The sequence below is a fragment of the Aotus nancymaae genome, unplaced genomic scaffold (genome assembly GCF_030222135.1).
Source record: "Aotus nancymaae isolate 86718 unplaced genomic scaffold, 86718_ANA_hifiasm-v0.15.2.pri h1tg000046l, whole genome shotgun sequence".
NCBI lineage: Eukaryota > Metazoa > Chordata > Mammalia > Primates > Aotidae > Aotus > Aotus nancymaae.
In genome coordinates this window covers 18,401,525-18,424,022 of record NW_026988460.1, presented here as the reverse complement: position 1 = coordinate 18,424,022, position 22,498 = coordinate 18,401,525, and the positions used below count along the sequence as shown (strand labels likewise).

The 22,498-nt window shown below is 35.9% G+C and overlaps 1 protein-coding gene across 3 annotated transcripts in view; it reads right to left on the bottom strand.

Annotated features, from left to right (window-relative positions):
- Positions 1 to 22,498, bottom strand: part of GRM7 (glutamate metabotropic receptor 7) — an 874,508-nt gene that overhangs the window by 334,191 nt on the left and 517,819 nt on the right. For all 3 annotated transcript variants that reach the window (XR_010337226.1, XM_064361953.1, XM_012471019.2), the window contains exon 5: positions 6,294 to 6,434. Coding sequence is in view for 2 of the 3 variants with exons in the window: in XM_064361953.1 (XP_064218023.1) it covers positions 6,294 to 6,434 (141 nt within the window). In the remaining variant the exon portion in view is untranslated. The remainder of the gene's footprint in view (positions 1 to 6,293; positions 6,435 to 22,498) is intronic.

The window sequence follows — 22,498 nt, the reverse complement described above, 5'->3', positions numbered from 1 at the left end:
CAGACTATGTGAGATAAGGAATTTTAAAAAGATTGATTACATTTCTACTAAACATTGGAATGGATATTTGAAAAACAAAGTGAAGTTATAGAAAAAAACCAAAAGTTCAATTTTTTGCACTCGTAATTTTATGACCTGAGGTTTGTATCTATTACAATATACAACCATACAGAAGGCTATGCTAATTATTGCTCTCAGAATTACGAACTGTCTAATCATCTTGCTATCTTCTCTTAGACCTACCCAGTGGAATAACTGGCAATTAACATAGGTGGTGACATGTTTCCCTTGAAAAGAGGTTAAATTTTTGTTTTTAAATGCCTTTAAAAATGTTTGTTGATTTTTAAATAATACAAGAAGATAAACTTTCATATTTAAGTGACTTAAAAGCAAAGCCATAGACCTAGCATGATATTTAATATGATTTAATATTATAATAAAGTCTATTTTTTAACAATCATTTATGAAAAACTGAAGTCTAGAAATATAATCACCTTTTATGGGCATGGAAATTTTATTCAATATCTTATGTTCCAAAAAGCATTTAAAGAGGTTTCCCAAAAACAACAGGGATTTTAGATGTGGCATTCAGACCATTTTAATTTGAAGTATCCTATGTTACTTGGCATTTCATGTATCTAAATGTTATTAGCAAACTTACCCAAATATTTGCTGTAGAATGTCTTACTAAATCCACAAAGTTATATACATTAGCCTTTCTACGAGGATTTAGTATTTATTTAACATTCATTTTTAAATAAATGAATTAATTAACAAGCAAAAATTCTTAATAATTTGTCACATTTCCAGTTCCCACAATTAGAAACCAGCAATTTATGGAGGTATGTAGGGGAAGATTTAAGGATGATGGCAGCAAGAGAGATGTCAACCAAGACTCTGATATTTAGAGATGAGTCAGAGAATAAAAAATTTAACAAAGGACCATATTAACACATAATCCTATAATGCATACTCCCAGAGATTAAATCATAATTAGTCTGTGGCAAGCCTCTGTTTAAGAAAGCACAAAGGTATAAAGATGCATTTGACATTGCTTCTCATCAAAAAGGTTTCAAAAAGTCTTAGAGTACCAAAGGGTTAGACATCTATAACATTTTGTTGTGGATTTTTCAATCATGCCAAGTAAATTAGCAATAAAACACCTATGTGACAATTAAAGGTCAATTCAAAGTAGAATAATAAAATGAAAGTGAGTATAAAAACTAATGAGTATAATCATCAATTATTTCTGCACATATATTCTGAGCACTTGACTTTAAGTGTAATTCCTTTGTCTTGATAGTCTTGTTAACGAATTATATAGGCTTTAATGAGCCTGGGTCCTGGTGAAAAGAAAAGATAAGAAATACATGGCTTATTCATTAACAGCATTTATCAACAGGCTTGTTTCTAGCTCCACTGAAAAAGAGAACTTAAACTATTAGCTCTGAGAAGTGAAGTGTAAAGAAAAACACAGCTTAAGAATACTGAACTTCCAAAATGTAGACATTTATCTGAGTACACTCTTTAGCCCTTGATATCTTTCCACAGTAAACAGGGGTTGATTAGGGACACAAATCAAAACTGAATTTGCTTATTGTGTGACTTGAAAGCCCTAGCAATGAAATATGAAGGATTGCTACAAAAAAAGGTCACCATTTTATTCATCTTCTGTCATCTCAAAAGGAAAACAAATCTCTGAACGCTAAATTGTCCCATCATCAGATGATGGATTTGTAAATGGTGAGTTCCTACTTTTCAGCAAGGAGGTAACTCTAATAAATCAGTAATCAAGTGGCATTTCATACAACAACGATATTACTTAGACAAATGTTCTGCGTAAGTCATGAGTTATGATTGATATGTCATAAGATGTTGCCCAGTCATAGGCAAACATATTCATGTTCTCAGAAGCTTCTTCTGAGCTTAAAGAATGCATTTGGGAGCTAAGATATTCTATGCTATTAGCTATGTAAGGATAAAGCTTCTCAGAAAATGAGTAAACTTTGGGATAAGATGGGTTGAGTGTTAAAATCTTATAAATGCCATTAGCTATGTAAGGATACAGCTCATCAGAAGAAAATGAGGAAACTTTGGAGTATAACACTTTCTATAATGCAGTTTGTGTCCTAGTGTCACTGAGCCTTGGACACCCACTCTGTGTTACAGCACTAAAATTCCTTAAGCCTTGAGCTTCATGTTTCACTCATAGCATAACATTGTATGATGCCTATCTACAAACTTTTTGATACTCAATACTTCACCCCATAATGTGCACCCCAGTAAAAATTCTTGTCTATACTTATGTATTTGTTTTCTTATTGGAGTTGATACACATCCTGATCTCTAAGGAATGACAGACAAGAGGATCTTCATGAATTCCTTACAGGCCACTAAATTCAGCTCAGAACAGCAGAAAGCAATTTCCATTGTTAGCTATTACTGTGTGCTAATAATATTTCAGACCCTTTAAATTACTTAATCCACTCAACAATTTCGAATGGAAAGTTTGCTATTCTCACTTCAAAAAAAAAAAAATGGCTTTGAGAGGTTAAAAAAAAGATGTTATCCAAGCATTCACAGGCATGAGAGGTCATGGATGTCCTTAGAACAGAAGCGAGGTCTTTTTTGTTACAAAACCTATGGTTTCTTAACCACTGTGGTATAACGATTTTTCTTACTCCAAGATGGCCTCAATCTCTTTTTTCAGAAATGTCACTTCATTTGTGTAATGTTCCTGCTTTCCTTGACCATTAGTATCTCCATAGAAACATGTTATTCTCAAAGAGGTCATACTCTAAACTGGTCTTTGTGCCAGCAGCACCCTGGCAAGTCTCAAGGGTAAACACACTCAGTTGGTGGGTTGTGGGTAGGGGAACATAAATACAACCCAGAAAAAAAAATCACATCTGATATTTCTGCTTGCAAATGACAAATAGTATGTGGCAAACTCTCTAGAAGAGATGACCGTGTATATAGCTCGCACTGTCTCCATGAGAAAATGTAGCTCGTCCACAAAGTAGCATGAATGGCTTTAGTGACTGTCAAATGGAGGTTGTGTTTTCTATGATAGCTTGGACAACCATATACTTGCTGAACTGCATTTCACACTGTGATGACAGCCAACATATCCCATGAGTAGGATGGCTCACTGCCAATGCTCGATCTACATCAGTGCTTATTAGGCTACTCAGAAGGTAAGGTAAGAGGAAGAATGTCTAGCTCTCGGGTTGGCACACCCTGGGATTCGGTATCAAGGAAAGTGGGGATGTTCTTGAAATACTAAAGAATGTGATAAAATCCCTTGCTTGGAGGAAACTTTAAGTGTGAACATGGATAATTTACAGAAATAAAGATTACATAGTTTTCCAGGTCATTTTCTATAAGAATTCATGCACATTTAGCCCCAAGTAAAATTATGATATATGAACAGCTTATCTCATATTTTTAATGAATATTTTTCAATAATTATTATTCCTCTCATGACTTCGCATTTTCTTGTGATTTTAGAACTCATTGTTATACTCTGACCTCAGGAATTTGCTCTCTTTAAATAGTATGTGTCACATTTCTCATCTTTAAAATTTGTCAAATGGCTGATTCAGTGCTGGTCTACTTGCAGCTAATATACAACAACTGCAGTTTGGTATGGCTAAGAAGACTACCCAGCCCAAAAGAAAAAGAAACGTTTACATTTTAATTTGTGCTCACATCTTAAGAGTGAATGTTGTATTAGTAAGACTTCCTTATTCTTTAGCAGAGCTGAGTCACAGAGAGAGCTCTGTGAATGGAGCTATGTTCTGCAGTCCTCAGATCAAAACATTCATTGTCTTCACAGTGCAGATCTTCAGTGCTGGACTGCTAGCCTCCTCATCTGGTTGCCTTTTCTAATGTGTCCGTTCTGGTGTCTTAAAATCCAGTTACCAAAGCATGTAACCAGGTTACCTTTCCCTCTGATTCTTCACTTCCAAATTGAAGTATACATAAATGTAATGATTTTTTAAATAGTATTTTTTGGAACACTATCAAAGATGTACATATGGTTGGATGTGGAAAAAGGAAGGACAAGAAAAACAAAACATGACCACCATATCAACAGGTGGAAAAGTAAGAGATACGGTGATGGTAACAGTATCCAACTCCATTCCATATGGCAGAGCTCATCACCAAGAAGGTAATGAGGAGGGAAGAAGAAAGGAGAGAACAAACACATAATTTGGGGCCACTGGTAATTTAGAGAATGTGATTATAAATATCCACACGGAGGAAGCATGTTAGTTAGGAAGACATAAACACTTCTATTTCCATTTTTGTAAGGTAGAGGTTTGCATAATGACCTTACTAGTTTGTAGAAACCCAAATTCTCAATAATCAACCTTAAAACATGGCTCCATATGAAACAGCCTGTGTTAAAACTCATGAAAGTCAGAGGTATGTCCTCAGATTGGGACAATTCTAATGTCCATCAATCAATTCCACCTTCTAGACACTCTACAGGAAACGAAATGTCAGAAAGAACCGAGGAAAACTGTCATCAATCATCTACATACTTCTGGTACACTTGAATGTAACCCCTGTCATATAGACAAATTATCCAGATGTCAAACTAATTTTTTCAGTTTCCACTTGAAAGCTTTGTGTCACCTAGGTCTAGTCAACATTAAATTAATATTTTCCCTTTCCCCCCACTATTCTAAGGACCATCACTCTGAACTATTGCTATACAGTATGAACTGGAAAAAATGGTTAATTTGACATTCCAGTTAACTGAATGATAGCTTTAATATATGTATCATATTGATTTTGTATCATTATTTTTATTCATGTTTCTGGTCACGTCTTATGTATTGCTCCTGTTTCTCGGAAACCTGCTTGAGACTACATTTAAGTATCCTCATAGATGTCATGGTGTTCCTAATACCATGCATCACCTGATTAATAGATGCTTGTTGAGTGGATTAATCTACAACATGTGGGTGACAGGTATTCAAAGAGCTGCAATGCAAAGACGGACTAGAGGCAGAAAGTATGTTCCACATGAATGTATGTATCTTTATTGATCACACATAAAACATTTCAGCCCTATTACCTTATTATACCTGAAGGTCATCATTACAAATCTTAAAGGCTATTTAAAGAGGTCTAGTTGATAAGATGGTAAATCATGCCATACTCTGTGTAACACCCTTCCACGGTTGCCACTGCTCTTAGGATAAACGCCATGGCCTACATACATCCTAAAATGACTTAGTTCCTGACTGTCTCTCTACATCTGCAGCCTTGGCTCGTACATTCTATCTGTGTACTTTGGTCATGTTTTTTTCTGTTTTTCACATCCTCAGAAGCATAAAAATTCCTCCTACTGCAAGCCATTTACCATGTTTAATCAGAATTATCTAACTTCTTTTCCTTCCCCAATAAGCCAATGCCTATTCCTTCATTTTTTCTTGACTCAAGTATCATGCTCTCAAACGGGTCTTTTGAGACACCTTCTACCTTCAACATGAGTAAACTTCCTTAGTTATATGCCCTCATAACACTCAGAACATGGACTGCAGTTTGTAATTATGAATTTGTTTGTGATATCACTGGAATAAAGTCAAATTCCTTTCATCAGACTCTGAGCAACATAGAAGCAGGTTCTCACTTAGTATGCTCACCACCGGACCACCAGTGCCTGGCACAGTACATAGCAGAAAGGAGTCATCCAGTAAATATTCGTGAGTGAATAAACGAATGAGGGTGTGATTTTTCTTCTAACTTAAACACATATTTTTCACTTGCAAGTTTACATATAAGGAGCAGTGAATATTTTAAATAGCAGGTAACTCATTAACTTAGACGTTAGAAAAATTATTTGGAATTCTCATTATTCTAAACCCAATCACTGTTTCTTTAATCAAGCACACTGTTCATGGTAACAGTTAAATCCAGCAATGGCATGGGATTTGTTAGAGATTTTTGTCTCTGTGAAAATGACTTCATACCCCTCGCTGGAACGTGAACTAACATTTATGATCGAGAGCATTCAAAGCAACATGACCCCTTCTGAATTCAAAGAATCACTGAATATGTCAATTACTGCTCGACAGACAGGCAGAAAAGAATACATTCTTGTCTGTACTTCTTTTGTCCTGCAAGATGTATGCTCCTGTTCCATTTTCTGAATAATCTAGTAAAATTTAATTTACTTTTTCAATTTGTCTCCAGCCAAGCTTCCTTCTGTCAACTATGCAGACATTTCATGCTAGCCAAGTAGAGTAATAGGAGAAGGACAATGAGAATTAAATTACCTGTGCATTTGCGATCTGTGTCTTCTTTTTTTGACCCACTAATCGTCAACTTGCAGTTGAAGTTTTCCTCCCAGTATTCAGCAAACCATACATTTCTTCTGTTGTTTTCAAGTGTGCGGGACGTAAAGTAGGCATCAAACCCTAAACAGAGTTAAATGAAAAGGTCAGTGCTTGCAGGGCACTGCTGGCACATTCAGGAATAAAAATAAAAGTGATTTTTTTTCTTTGTTTTAGTGGACTAGATCCTCTTGTGTGTCAACCAAAAAAAAAAATTGACAGAAGATGGAAAAATATTCTAATTGCACTAATCTATGACTAAATTTCTAGTTCAATCTGACAGGTAGGTAGTTACTAGCATAATATCCATTTGTAGATGAGAAAACAGAGGGTGATAAGAAATAGTAACATGCCTAAAGTCAACCATTAAGCCACACTCTGCATTCCTGACCACGTCAGCTCCTGATCCATATTATTTTAAGAACCTTCTTTCACTTAGCAATATTCTATTATGTAATTGACTTTCTAGTCAAATATGAAGGAAAAGTTTTTGAAGAGACTGTAGGTGAACTGAGCCCAATATAAACCTCAATCCTATGTACAAAGAGTGTCCAGATGAGCAGGAATGAGGAGGCCAAGCCCCAGGGGACTCTCTAGCTTCCAATTTAGAACAGTGTAACTTTAAATGTTCCTATGAGGTCACAAGATCTTGCAAGAGCCAGAGTGGAAAAAGAGATTAGATTCAGTGTCCCAAGGCCTAGGCTCAAATCCCAAATCTATGAATCTCACTCAGTCATGGAAACACGAGCAGGTACACACTTAACCTATCCAAATTTTCCTTTTGTCCATCTGCAACAATGAAGATTGCACCATCTCCTTCCCCTACAGTATCTTGTTTGTGGCAATGGAAAGATTTTGGAAACTTACAAAGTTGAGTTCTATGAGCAAGAACCAGAGGGGAAAAAAATGAACTTACTTTCAGATTACTTAAATTATTCAAAATTTTCCCTTATCTGTAAGGCCATAAAATTGCATACTTGTTACAATTACAAAAATAAGAAGTATTTTATGTACATTTACTCATGAAACATCACATCAACCATAGAAAGTAGGTTGTCTCAGGTCCACACTCTAAAGTTAGAACTGAAGGCTTAGAGAAGAATTTGAACCCACATCTGTCTAATTCCAGAACCTGGTTTCTGACATCCATGCTATAGGCAGTGAGTCTCACATTTTAGTGGGCGTTGCAATCATTTAGAGAGCTGAGAATGCAGAGTCCAGGCTCACTGAGGTAGGCAGTACCTGAGACTTTTTTTTTCTTTCAAGTTCCCTAGCAGATTCCCTTAAATACCAAAGGTTGAGAACTATTGTTATAAAGCTCTTCTGTGGCCCACTTACCAAGCCACTTCTCTTTCTCTGCTAGATGCCCTGTCACCAACTTACTGTATCAGCAACTGCTCTTACAGTAAGAAGAGCAAAATCATCATGTGTTCAGGTTTTGAAATGGAAAAGTCCATCAAAATGGTAAAATCCACTACAGAATCTGACATCCCCGAGCCAAAGCCAGTTTCAGAAAATGGAGCTCCTCTTAAACAATTCAAAGAAGCAGAAGCAGAGGTCAAATGGATATTATTCTATTAAGTTACTTCTTGCTGACTTGCCTCTTCTTTGCTGAGTCAGATTCTTTTAGGATCTAAGAGTCTGTTTATTCTTCTAGCTAGGGCAAAAAATAAATTAAGTCTTGAAGTTTGCCTCTGTTTAATTTCATTCACAAAGAATAAAATTGTCCATGAGAGATTTAAGTTTTTAAGAGAGATCTTGTTGTAGCCATGTATTTACAATGCCTTGGAAGGTACTTGGCAGCTCTCTGGGTTAGGCACACACCATCCCTCTTCTTTGTTAATAGCTACAGAGCTTCTGATACAGAATGCTTTAAAGTTTTCCCTTTGGCTGAAGTTACCAAGACATCACTCTTGGCCTGTTATTCATTATAGTTTCTGCAGCCTAAAGATTCTACCTATCTTGTTTTAGAAATAGGCTGTCCAATACAAGATACACAATTACTAAGGTGGAACAGAGGGAAAGTCAGGGGTAGAAGCAGAAATTAGACTAACTATTAATATATGTGTGTGTGTGCGTGTCATACTGAATTGAGATTTTCTTCCAAACTTCCTACTAGAGCCAAAAAGAAAAGTCATCTGAGCACATATCCCATTACTATTAAATTGTCAGAGTATTTAAATGTAAACCAAGGCACCAAGACCAGAGTTTTAGTTCACTGGAAACAGAATCAGAGTCATGTTAAAGGAGGAAGGTCATTCTTTTATATGGGGCAGATGGTATTTTTAGTATGAAATTGCTCCTTATATTAGACAGATAAATTTTAATTTCAAAAATTAACCTCCAGGTGCTTCTGAAGCAAATGCCCCATTGGTTACATGTCGAGCAATATTCCTGTAATCTTGAAAGTAAACTTAGAACAACATAGAGAAAATGAAATGGAATTTAGCTGGTGTTAAGACCATACCAATCTGGTTCTTTCCTCTTTTAACTGGGTTGCTGCCCTCAAACACTCCATGAAATTTGTGGTTGAGACAAAAAGAGTACAAATCAATAGAAACATAACTTATCCCAGGCGGCATGTTTGGGAGGTGATCTTTCCAGGTGAGAGAGAGAAAAGGCTCTTTTAAGTGTGCAGTATGAAGGGAAACCTATCAGAATGTCAAGAGGGGGTCAGAGGACACAGCTGCCTGCTCTGCCAGGGTGATGGGAGCTGACAGATATTGATGGGACTTCTTGTGGCCCACCAATATCAGAAAATGACCAGGATTCCTAATGGCTGCCTTCTCAACACTAGTCATGTATTGGAAATTAGAACATCCCTGTTGGTCTAGGTGCCAGGGGACACCCAAGGCTTCATTTCACCAGCCTATAAACAGAGAGTCTGCTTCCTTCTTAGGGAGAATGGCCCAATGATTCAGAAAAATAAAGCTCCTAGCACATCATAGGCATATGACACTAATGGAATCAGTGAATGAAGCAATTAATAAAAAGAGAAAAAGGAAAGGACATCAGGGAGAGAGAGAGAAAGGAGAGAGGAGAAAGAGAAAAGGGAAAAGAGGTGATGTAGGAAAGGGGAGAGGAGGGGAAAGAAGAGAGAAGATACAAGAGAGAGGCATTGATTAGGGTGAGAAACAGGGAATTCCCTGTTAGTATAAAATTTTGAAAATAGGTCAGCATTATCTATTAACACTGCTAATATGCATACTTTAAAGACCAGCCATTCTACTGCTAGGTACATGAACTAGGGAAAGTTTACACACATGCACCACAATATACATTCAAGAAAGTACAGTGTGGTAACACCTGCAATAACTAAAATCTGAAACAATACGAATGCCTATGAAATACACAGAAAGAAAATGCTGTTCACAAAAACGTGTATGGATCTCATAACAAATGTGCACACCAGGAACAAAAGAATGCATTCAGTATCATTTATGTCACATAAAGTTCAAAATTGGGCAGAACTAAGACACATTGTTTAATGAGGCAGTCATACATGGTTCAACTACAAAGAAAAACAATAAAAATATTGCAGTGAAAGTAGGATATTCTAAAAAAATAGATTATTTCTGGTGGTACAAGAGAGGACAGACATATGATGGACAAGAACAGGGTGTAGGGGCATCTATCCTTCTGCTAGCGTTCTTGACTGGGTGGTAATGTTATAACTACTTTTAAACCCTACATTGTTGTTTCATGCCCTTTTATATTTCTATAATATGACTTATGGCAATGTTTTAAATTTGGCTCTTAAAAAATGTCAATGTCCTAACCCCCCAAACTTATAAATATGACATTATTTGGAAAATATATTTGTATTGTATAACAATATGTTACATCACAAATAAAATTAATTTAGGGATCTCTAGTTGGGATGATCCTGGATTACTCATGAGGGCTATAAATCCAATGACAAGAGTCCTTATAAGAGGCATACAGAAGAGAGACACACAAGAAGGCGGCAAGAAGATGTGAAGATGAACACAGAAGGTGTATTGCAGCCACAAGCCAAGGAATGCTTGGAACCAGCAGAACCTGGAAGAAACAGGACAGGCTACTCTGCCTAAAGCCTTCAGTGGGCAGCATCCCCAGCTGACACATTGACTTTGGATTTCTGGCCCCCAGAACCACAAGAGAATAAATTTCTATTGTTTCAAAGCACCGAGTTTGTAGCCATTTTTATGTTATCCTTAGGAAATGAATACATCTTAGTAAATAAAAAATCCTGTTGTGGTATACCTTACTAACTTCTCTTTGATGCAAATGATAACATTGTTCTCAGATGTCATAAAGTGATGGCTTGCAAGACATATTTAACATATAGACTTGTCTTGTCCTTTCTCTTTCACCACAAAATGTATGTGTGTGTGTGGGGGGGGGAGAGTGTGTGTGTGTGTGTGTGTGTGTGTGTGTATTTTTGAGACAGGGTCTTGCTCTGTGCCTAGGCTGGAGTGCAGTGGCTCAAACATGGCACACTGTAGCCTCAACCTGCCAGGCTCAAGTGATGCTCCCACCTCAGCCTCCTGGGTAGCTGGGGCTACCGGTGGACGCCACCATGCCTAGATTATTTTTGTAGAGACAGGATCTCACCATGTTTCCCAGGCTGATCTCAAACCCCCAGGTTTAAATGATCCACCTGCCTCAGCCTCCCAAAGTGTTGGGATTACAGGCGTCAGCCACTGCAGCCAAACCCAAATGTTTTTAAAACCAACTTAAAAGTCAGAAGATTTTACTTGAAAGTCCAGATTTCCAGCTTTGCTTATAAAGTTAGAAGATCTAGTAACACAGACTCCCAACTCCATGTGGCAGCAAATGTTCAAAAAATAGCTATTCCCTGTAGGTAGTCCTGAGCTCTTCAGCTCACAGTATTTCCTCACCACTCCTGACTGCCTTTAATCTGGGTTACATTTCTCATTTCTGAGATATACGTGGTTGTCAGGGTAGATGCCAGCTTTCCATCACTGAGAAACACATCTCTCTCCTTAATATGCCTTTGCTGTAATTTGAGTAATCTAAAAACTTCACTGAAATGAGAAATACCATGTCAGGCCCCTAAGAATATATCCTTGAAAAAGCTACTAAAAGCAGAGAAGTTGGGAAAGGAGCAGGATATAAAATTTACACAGAGAGATCATCCATCTTTATATACACAAACAATAATCACTTAGAGACATAGTGAAAAAGGGCATAATTAAAATAGCTACCCATCCCCCCCAAAAGAGAGCATACCTATCCAAGAACAGGTGATAACTTTCCATTTATCAAGGCTTTTGTCTTTCAGGAAAAGTTGAAGGTTTCTCTTATGTCAATTCCCTTCAAGTTAATTTATAGATTTTACATGATCTCATTATAAACTTTTCTCGCCTGGAGATAGACAAGTTGCTTTTAAAGTTCATATGGAAAAATATCAGAACCAAGAAAACACTGAAAATGAAGAGCAAGTATACATGAGCGTTTGGTAGTTTGGGGAAAGGAAGTGAAAAAAAGTACAGCAAGCGCCAGAAGATTTTAAATTATCACTGAAAAAGGGTAGTCCTGGCACATGAATAAAGAGATCAAATTATCACTGGAACAGAATAGAAAGTCTAGAACTAGACCCAATTGCATATGGGAATTTAATATAGTGGAGAAGAAAGGTAGTATTTCAAATCATTAACAAAACAATGCGCTTTTAACAATTGTCTAATAAACAGCAACCAGTTAGATATTTGGAAAATAATCAAGTTGGATCTCAGTTAGGAATTTAACATCTAATGCCACGAGAAATATGAGGAAGCATTGCATGGATTCAACCACAGCAAGTGCATTTGGGTTTTCTGTCTCAGCAAAATGATGATTTTTACATGGTTGTAGGAATTGGCTGTCCTGCACCCTTGATTCTATGCCATGTGCTGTGTTCTCAGGATGTGTTTTGTAGGTAGCCTTGTTAGCACTTGCACAATGTTATAGGTGTCAATTTTTTTTCTGCCTCTCTTGAGAATCTTTGAGGTCGTGGAGGCCACAGACTGTGTGCCAATCACTGCCCCTTCCCCATTTCAGTTCCTATAAACATTAACTGTTGTAAATTGAAGTTAAAGACATGTAAATCAGCTTGACTAGAAGATCATTACTGATGTAATGAGAGGAGTCTAGGGTCTCCTAGAAATTATGTACCCACAAATTATCTGGCTGTGTCTGTTGATGAGAGAGGTAGAAATCAGACATTATTTTTGAGAAAACAGATAAGAATTATTGCAATGAAAATTATTCCACAAAGAACAGAAATCTCACGGGAAGTGTTTATGGATGAGGTAGAGAGAATAATGTCTGCAATGTTATTGCACAAAATGTCTCCAAAGGGCTATTGCATGTTATATAATACCAGAGTGCCTGTCATTTTTTATTCCTTTAAACTGCCTGGGAAACAGAAGGGCATTTATGTAATCTGAATATACTTATATGGGAATATAGATATAAATGATACACATTAAATTGATAGTTTAATAATTAAAAGTCGACTCTGAAACTAGAATTCTAGGGTTTGATTCCTAGCTTTGACACTTGCTAGCTAGATGACCTTGAGCAAATGGGATAACCAGTTTAAATTATTCAACTGATAAAATGGGGATGATGATGATAATACAGACTTCACAGGATGGTTGCAACTTTTGAATGTACTAATATATGTTGTTTTTAGAACAGTGTCTAGCACATAAGTGTGTAAATGTAAGCTAACTTAATAGAAAATTTGACATACATGTAAGGTGAGAAAAAGAGAGAGAGAGAACAATAACAAAAATTTTAAGAAACTTTGTACTTTAACACTAGGAATTATGCATGAAATATTCAGCTATTAAAAGCCCTGCTTTGCAGTCAGATAGACCTGAGTTTGAATCCTGCCTCTGCCAACTACTAGCTGTCTTATTTAACCTGTCTTACAATAAGTCTATCACTTAGATTTCTGCTGCTTTTGTTTTGGTATCAAACTATAAATTTTAATTTGCTTATTATTTTATTCATTTATTCATTCATTTCTTCATATATTCCAAATAAGACTTAAAGTGGCACCTACTTTTTCTCACTTATAAATTTAGTATAGTAGTACCTACCTTACAAATGATTTTTAGAATTTTCAATATGAAACATAAACCAACATTTTAAAATTGTTCAGTAAATACATGTTTCTTTCCTCTTGTTAAGGTAAGCAGTTTTAATATCAATTCCAGGCACTGTGAAGTAACTGCCCTCTACCATTGAAAGCCTCTTATCATTTTCCTATGCTATGTGCAGCCATGTGAGCTTAATGACCCACATATGTATTGTTCTGAGGCTGCTCAGGATGCACAAGGTCAGTAGAGATGAAAGATAAAATGACCATCCCTATAGTAGATGGTTTAAGAGGTGAGGTTGGAAGAGGCATGTACCTGGAGTCCACAGGCTGTTTCAATAGGGTGTGGAATGGGTGATGGATCAGCCCTCGGTGGAGGCTCCTGCAATCCTTCCTTCTACCCCACCTCATGACAATGCCAACTTGAACCTCTGCTTTAGTGGTTATATATTCTGTGCAGAAATGTGGTGAGGGTTTCACTCAAGAGCAGTGATCCCTCACAGTATTACAATATTACTTCCAGGCTTGGGCTTTAGTTGTTGCTATAATTTCTTGTCTTTCTAATCTTTTAGTTTTCTACCCTTCCTCTTTCCATACGATGTTGTTTTAATGATATCCCATATTTTCATACCCTATTTCCCCTCTAGTAATAATGAGTCTAATTGTCACACTAAATTGTGCGATCTTGACTGCAATACACACTGGCACTTGCCAACATATATTGAAAGCCATAAAAAATGTGCAAACTTTTTGGTCTAGCAGTATATTTCAAGGCATTTATCTTAATGGAAAAAGTATATGCATTTTTTAAAAGGCATTTAAAGTACTAGGTGATTTAAAAAAAACAAAAAACAAACAAATTTTACCAGATATAATAGCCTGGTGATATAAAGAATAGGTTCCCATCAGTTAGAGATACATTCAAAATATTTTAATTAGGAAGACTTAATGTCTCACATTTGATCTAAAATGCCCCATCACAACAAAAATTCAGGAGAGAAATTACAGCCTGAGAGCAAAGTATTGATACTGTTAGAAACTGGGTTTTCTATTCACGTGAGTTGATTATATGATTCTATTTTTATGTATGTTTAATAATTTTTATGACAGATTCTTTTAAAAGTAGTTGTAAGGAAAATCCTTTGAACACTATTTAGAACAATTAAACTATAAAATCATTGCAAATCCCCAAAACACATAATTGAACATATGTATTGAAGTAGTATGCAGCCATCAGACTACAGAAAGTGTATGCTAGAACTCAAAAAATTCCTGTTTGCATGTTCTATTTTAAAAGTTAACAATACTTTGATAGTATGACTATTATATATATACTACATATATGATAGTCAACACATTAATATCAATATGTCAAAGGTAACAATGAATATGTCAATAGTAACAATGACTATGTCAATAATGTCAATATGTCAATAATCAATATGTCAATAGCAATAACCCACTGTTGACATATTAGGTGATGTGATGAATAGATGGATGACAGGTGGTGTTTATTTTACCTTTAGCTCATTCATGTAATTTAATTACATTTTTAATCTTACACATCTATAAAGCAAAACACAGACACATGCAACATAAAACAAAAAACATGTATATAAAATATTTACCTCTCCAAAATAAATGCCATTCAATAAATATTCAGTCTTTTGCAAATAGTAAAATTTTGTAGAAGAGCTGTTATTCTCCAAGATACATTAATTCCTATTTCTAAACACACATAATTTTCCCAAATCTATAATCTATTATTTATAACTATCTGAAGTAGGTATAGTAAATATGCTCATGTCACCACTCCAGACATCTACAACCATAGCAGACATCAATAATCAATTTTAAATCTTCCCAGTACAAAGAAATGATACATTTGAGGTGATGAATATGCTAATTATTGATTGATGACTACATATAATGTGTATGAAAATATCACTACATATCCCAAAATAAGTATGTGTCAATTATAGAAATAATGAAATAATAATTAATCATAATAATCAGTCTTAACAAACTTGATCTCCAGTCCCTTTCCAGCTTAGTGTTTTGAAAAGCTAATATTCTTCTAACGTTTTAAAACATACAACTTATACACTATCCTTGATATGACATATTTTCAAGAAATGATTCCTGAAAATTTATTATATATAAAGTGGTATTTTCGATAGAAACATTTAGATAAATTAATGGCAACATAATCTCCTACTGTATAGGTGACTACTATGCCCAGAGCTTTGGTTTAAACGCTTTGCATGGATTTTAACTATTGAACATAAATGCACTGTTCTCTGGCTCTCCTAGAAGTCCCAGTTCAAAAAGCTCTCTTGGAAGATACCAAAGCAAAACACATGGTGCTTTAACTTGATATAATATGTTCAGGATCTTCATAAAAGAAATGTGGTAGGTGGTAGATTGTTTACCAAATAAAACAAGACCAGTAGGGTGGTATGGCAAACACTGTTTATTGATTATAGAGTGTCTTTGACTTAATCTTGTTTGCTTTATTTTTTTTCTGTAGGACTCAAAAGAGTTCAGAACTTTCTATGATCTCCAACCAGGCCAACAAGAGGCTTCCTGGTGGAAGAGACGGACAAGATTTTAAAGGGAGAGTATCCGGAACACACAGTTGTTATTTCCATATGCTAAACTGCACGGAGCACACATCTTGGTACTGTACTCCTGCTGCCAACAATGGTTTAAAGCTTACCATAGAATTGGTAGATTCCAAGACACTATTTTTAAACTCCTTTTTATAAAAGCCAGGCCTCAAATAATCTGTCATCCACTAGAGTCTCTTCTCTGTTCCCTGAACTCTAAGACCTCATCTTAATTTCTCTATCTTCTTCAATTTCCAGGAAGATGCCTGATGCTTAGTTGCCAGAAAGGCTGTCAGCCTAACTAATTAGTTGAAGAAGACCATAGGAAATATAAACCAATCACCAAGAATCTACCAGGGAATTAAGTGAGATCTGCCTTTCTTAGAAGACAGCCTTTAGATTAGAAGAGAAGTGCTCACCTACACCTGATGCCTGCCTCCAAACGCTCCTCCCCAGGAGGGTGCTAGAACAATCCACAACTACTGATTTGTATAGAGACCCTCTTTCTAGGAATTTATCCCTGACACAAAGGAAGTATATGCAGAATACTTATATCTAGAACAGTTTATACTCCGGTCTACACACTGGAATTATGTACAGAAATTTTAAAATTACCTCTGCTTGGACTCTAAACCAGACCAGCTAAATCAGAGACTCTATTGTTGGGCCTGAACATCCATGTTTTTAGCTTCCCAGGTGATTCAGACATGCTGTCACAGTAAACAACATCTACTCTACAATATGATGCAATTTAATCACTCATATATTCATTTTATACATAGCCCTGGAAGAGCTGTCCAAGGAGTAGCAGAAAAATGAGATAAGGTCCCTTTACTTTGAGCATATCTGTGTGTGTATATATACACATATACATATATATACACACACACACACGTATTCATATATATGCACACATATACACATATGTATATATATTCTAATATATACAAATATATTCACATATATACACATATATATTCTTATATATACAAATATATTCACATATATACACATATATATTCTCATATACATTCTTATATGTGTATATATACACATATAAGAATATGTATGTGTATATATTTATGTGAATGTATGTGTGTTTATATATATATATATATATATCGGAATTATTCAGATAATATAACATGTTCAGATGTCTTTGGGAACATCAAATAATGGATATACGTTTACCATAGCTGACTGAATCTTGTTGCTATTCTTTGAATATCATTTATTATGTGACAGCTTTCCAAGATTTAATGAATAATATTCTGCTACATAAAGATTATACACATGATAACTGCAGCTTGATGTTATCTTAATTAATGTAGGATGAAATTCATGTTTCTATAGTAGACCATGAATATTGTAGCTATTACAAGGTACACAATCATACATTTGTAATATATAATTTTTTGTGTAGAAATGTCTAAGGAGGATTTTTTTAGGAATTATAGTAAATTATAATAATCACTTTCATGTGTATATCACTGTCCATGAATCATAATCTTACAGAATAATGTATTTAATGCATATAAATTATTAATCAATTCAGCAAATGGGACCTACCCATTTTTCCAGGCAATGACAGAAAGAAAACCAGACAAACTTGTCAGAGAATTATTCTGCATTGTGGAAGCTTCACATTTTATTTTTAATAACTATACAAGAATCATGTTGCTTAGTTACCAGCTTCATTTTGTACTCTGATCTAAAAATGTCTCAGCAGCCAGAGTTTTCAGTGAGCTCAACATCTAAACTTATATAATCAAACATCTATAACAATTGAAAAGGAATTTTACCAAAATGATATTTCATTTTCTTCCTAATCACAGATTCAGTCACCACCTAATGATTGAGAGGGGAAAAAAGTAACCTTTTGAAGGAAAGACTTTTTATATGCAGATCTGAGAGGAAAAAAACAATCTTAAAAAAAAAAAAGGAAAACCAACTCAAAGAAAATAATACCACTGTCCCAAATGCATGACCACATAGTATTTGAAGTCCTGTGAAAATAGAAATCAAAAGAGAAAATATTTTGGACACCTAGAGAAGCTTAAATTAATATTTAAAATATTTTACAATTTCACATCCAAGGTCACTTTTATTTGCAGATATTTTCACGTTTGAGAAGAACTCTCTAACGTTCTAAAACATGCTATTTTGATGTATGTTACTTCTCCATGGCTTTCTGGAATATTAAGACATCGTATTTGCAGAAATATAAAAATAAGATGAAAATAGATGGCTCATGTAAATAAATATCTTCATGTAGGATAAAGTTCAAGCAGCAAATTCAGATTATATTCATTCTCTCACCACCTGAGTTACTAAGACATTTCTGAGAGGGAGACATTGCATTAAGTGTGATAATAGGAAAAGTAAATTGCCCTCGCTTCTGACCTCTTATACTTTTAGACAACTACATCTTGTTTTCAAGGAAAACAATGACATACTTATAGACTTGTAATGGATACCAACTGACTGGGTTGGAAGTGAGTACCTAGCCGTATTTTTGCCAATCAGATTCTCTTCCTCGGTAACCTGAAACTGGAAATAATGAATTCCTGTCAACCAGGACTCCTCCCTTTAATACAACATGTAAACTCAGGAGTTGCTGATAGCAGCCACATAGACTAAGAAGTAGAAAAATTCAGTTTGCATGGGGAGATAAGTCAATTAAAGGCCTAGAAAGAAAAAACATGGAGGGAGAAGAGTCTTTTACTTGAGCATTTTCAACAATGTTCAAGTACCTGGTTCCAATCTGTTTCTAAGGCCTGATATATTCCTTGCCCTTGGGTTCTATAAGACATCCATTCATTCTTACAATAAACTAACACCCTTCCTTTTTTACCTTAGGAAAATCCCAATGTTTGTCTGTCATTGGCCACTGTAAGGGTCACAACTAATATTGATGTGGGGATAAGTCAGATATGGATCCTGTTCTCAGAGAGATGGCCAAGAAGTAGGACATACACACACAATTTTAACAGAAAGGGAAGAGACTCAGAAGTTATAGAGAGGCAATGATCGAAGTTTCACAGTAAGAAGCAAACATTCCTGACTCTGAACAAGGTGAGTTCAAAAAGTTTTTGGAGGCAGTGATATTCAGTATATTTGGAAATGCTTAAAATGATGACTAATGCTTTATTTTTTTCTTTCAAAGTTTTTTTTCTAGGTAATTGGTGTTGCAGAAATATAACTTCAATCTGCTGCCAGATTGGTACAGACACAGAAATCCTTGCTTTTATCTCAGCGTGGAGTGCTGTTAGTAGGAGTGCTTCATGCTCTGTGTTTTATACAGAGCAATGGGATGGACTTGGTATTCAAGACATATGACAACATCATAAATACAATCTTGCCTCGGACATGATGTTTCCAACAACAAAACATGGTCGACACTGTTAGCACTGCAGCCCCACTGAAACCTTTCTGTTCCTCTAAGGAGCAGGTAGCATACTGAGTGCTAGATGAGTTTTATGGCAGTTATGGTAGTTACCGGATACTGTTGCTGACCCTGTGCTTGCTACCTGGGTCAGCAACAGTATCCAAAGGAAATGCAGTCTCATTTTAGTCACCAGGGATTGCTTCTTTGTCATACACATTTAAAGTGTGTCTTGGATGAAATTAGAAAATGGCATAATAGAGCAATTAATTATAGTAGAAATTAATTAAAGCAAAAGGCCCCATGGTAGAGAGATTCTGAAAGCATATAATATACAACTTCTGCTCCAAGACACTTTCAATGTTTGAGGGTAGATAAGAAAATAAAAACAGAAACAATACCAATGATTCTGGCTACTGCTTACTGAAAAAAAATTAAATGATTATACTGGGCTAAGAATGATGTGTTATTTCAATTCTCACAAACATCCTAGGAATTAACCATTATTATTATCCACATTTGGTGAATGTGCACACTGACACTCAAGGAATAAGTAATTAGCTCAAAGGCTCATAGCTAAAAAGCAGAATCTGAACGCAGTCTACCTGATTCCAAATGGAAAACCACAATGCAAGAAGAAATCAAGAGAACAAAGCCATCTAAAAATTCAAAGGTAGCTTATGAATGTTAACAGGATTTCAGGGATGAAGAAAAGTGCCAGGATAGAATGATATGCATTTATGCCATGGAAGAGCTGTGATTTGAGTTCAGCCTAGAAAATGCAGAGTTCCTATAGATAGGAAGGACTGGAGAGAGTGGAGGATTACAGCAAGCAGAAAGTGGGAGCTGGTTATGTCATGTGTGTTTCCAGATGATGAATAGACTGATTTGACTACAGTGGTTGTTTGATGTATGGGAACCAGATTGTAGAGTGCCTGCAGGATAAAGTGTCAGGATGTTATCTCACAGGCATTGTGAAGTCATTGAGGGTTGGCTCTTAAGAACGGATACAGTGATAATAGCTGCATTTGAGGAAGAATATACTAGCCGGACAGGGAGGAAGGTTCCTATTTGTTGAGTGACATTGCTATAGAAGCTTTTTATAATCATGCATGACACTTTTTATATCCTTACAACATTTAGAAATGTAGAACCACCATGTCCATGCTTAGATGAATGAGCTAAGGTCTGTCAGGGAAGATGCCTGTTCACCAGATGGAAAAGATGGACACAGTATTTTTGTCCTAGTCTGTTTACTTCAAAGCCCATACTCTTAACAACTCAATGTGAAGAACAAAAGTAGTAAAGAGATACTGCAAATATTGAGCCTTAACTACTTCTAGGTTCTAAGAAATTTGCATGCAATAACTTACATAAACTTTCTGATATCCCTGAGATAGGTACTTGTCTTTGTGCGTTTTTGTGATGCTGTAAAGGAATTCCTGAGGTTGCACAAGTCATAAAGAAAAAAAAGGTCATTTGGCTCATGGTTCTGCAGCCTGTACAAATAGCATGGCTCCAGGATTTGCTTATGGTGAGGGCTTCAGTCAGCTTCCACTCATGTCAAGAAGGGAGGGGGAGCTGGTATGCAGAGATCACATGGTGAGAGCAAGTGGGGGCAGGGGCAGTCGGAAGGTGCCCAGCTCTTTTTAAAACCAGCTCTTATGAGAATTCTGAGGGAACTAATAGAGCAAGAATTCAATCATTACAGTAAAGATGACACCAAGCCACTCATGAGGGATCTGCCCCTGTAATCTAAGCACCTCCCATTAGGCCCCATCTCAGACACTAAGGGTCAAATTTCAACATGAGACTTGGTGGAGCCAATCGAACCATATTCAAACCATAGCAGTACTACATTATCCCCATTTCACAGATGAGAAAAATGAGGCAGAAACAGCATGGGTCATTTGCTCATTACCAGAGGAAATGAGATTGCATTCAGATCTTTGGCCCCAGAGCCTGGGCTCATGTTTCTGCTCTGAGGCCCTCAATTACAGCAGCATTTGGCTAAGAAGTAATAAGTGTGACATCTACAGCCTAGTTGAAAATTTTACAAAAACAGACCAAAAATGATAAAGAAAAAAAGTAAGATGGGGTGATTGAATTTATAGTTTAGAGAACAAGGTAGAGGGTGAATTCCAGAAAAAGTTGAGGACATTTATTGTTGTTATTATTATTATTATTATTATTAACATTTTAGTGTTTTTTAAAATACTTTAAGTTCTGGGGTACATGTGCGGAACTTACAGGCTTGTTATATAGGTATGCACGTGGTTTGGTGGTTTGCTGCATCTATGCCCCCATCATCTACAATAGGTATTACTCCTAATGATGTTTTTTAAATAGGAAGGTGGTATGATTTCCAAATCACTAAGTTTAAGGGGATGGTAGAAGCATGAAAGAAAATGCTCTGAAGGTTAAAGCTGTAGATTCAGAAGCCAAGCAAATGCCTATGATGCTGGGAATTAGAAGGACAAAATTATCAATGGAAAATGTGTAAAGAAATAAGAATGGTGCATGAAGAGAAGAGCTATTGAGAAATGCCCACATTTGAAGATGTCAAAGCTAAAAAAAAAGGAGCCATCAATGGAGATAGAAAGGACTTGTCAGAGAGAAAAAGGCCAAAGGGTACAGAATCACAGAGTCTCAAAGCTTAGTAACAACCAGAGTTGGCTTCATGGTCATGGGATCTCAGCACTCACAAGGGCCCCCAAGTTCAGAAAAGCCCCTGCACATAGGTTTAAGGCTTTTATGTCATTCTTGAAACTCTCAATTTTTGAACAAATCAAATACCCTCATATTTTTCTTTTGCACTAATCCCCCAGCACAAAAACAAGTATATAAATATATACATATACATACATATGTGTGTGTGTATAGTCAGTCCTAGCAAGATTTGGGAATCACCTTTCTTCCAATTGCCTTTAAAATTTTTCCATGCATAGGCTACCAAATTTCTCTATACAGCATCTATTACAAGAAACTTGCCATATCTTAGGGATAGGCCATTGCATTATCAGATTTAAACTATAGGAGCTCTTCCTGTACTAAGCCAAAA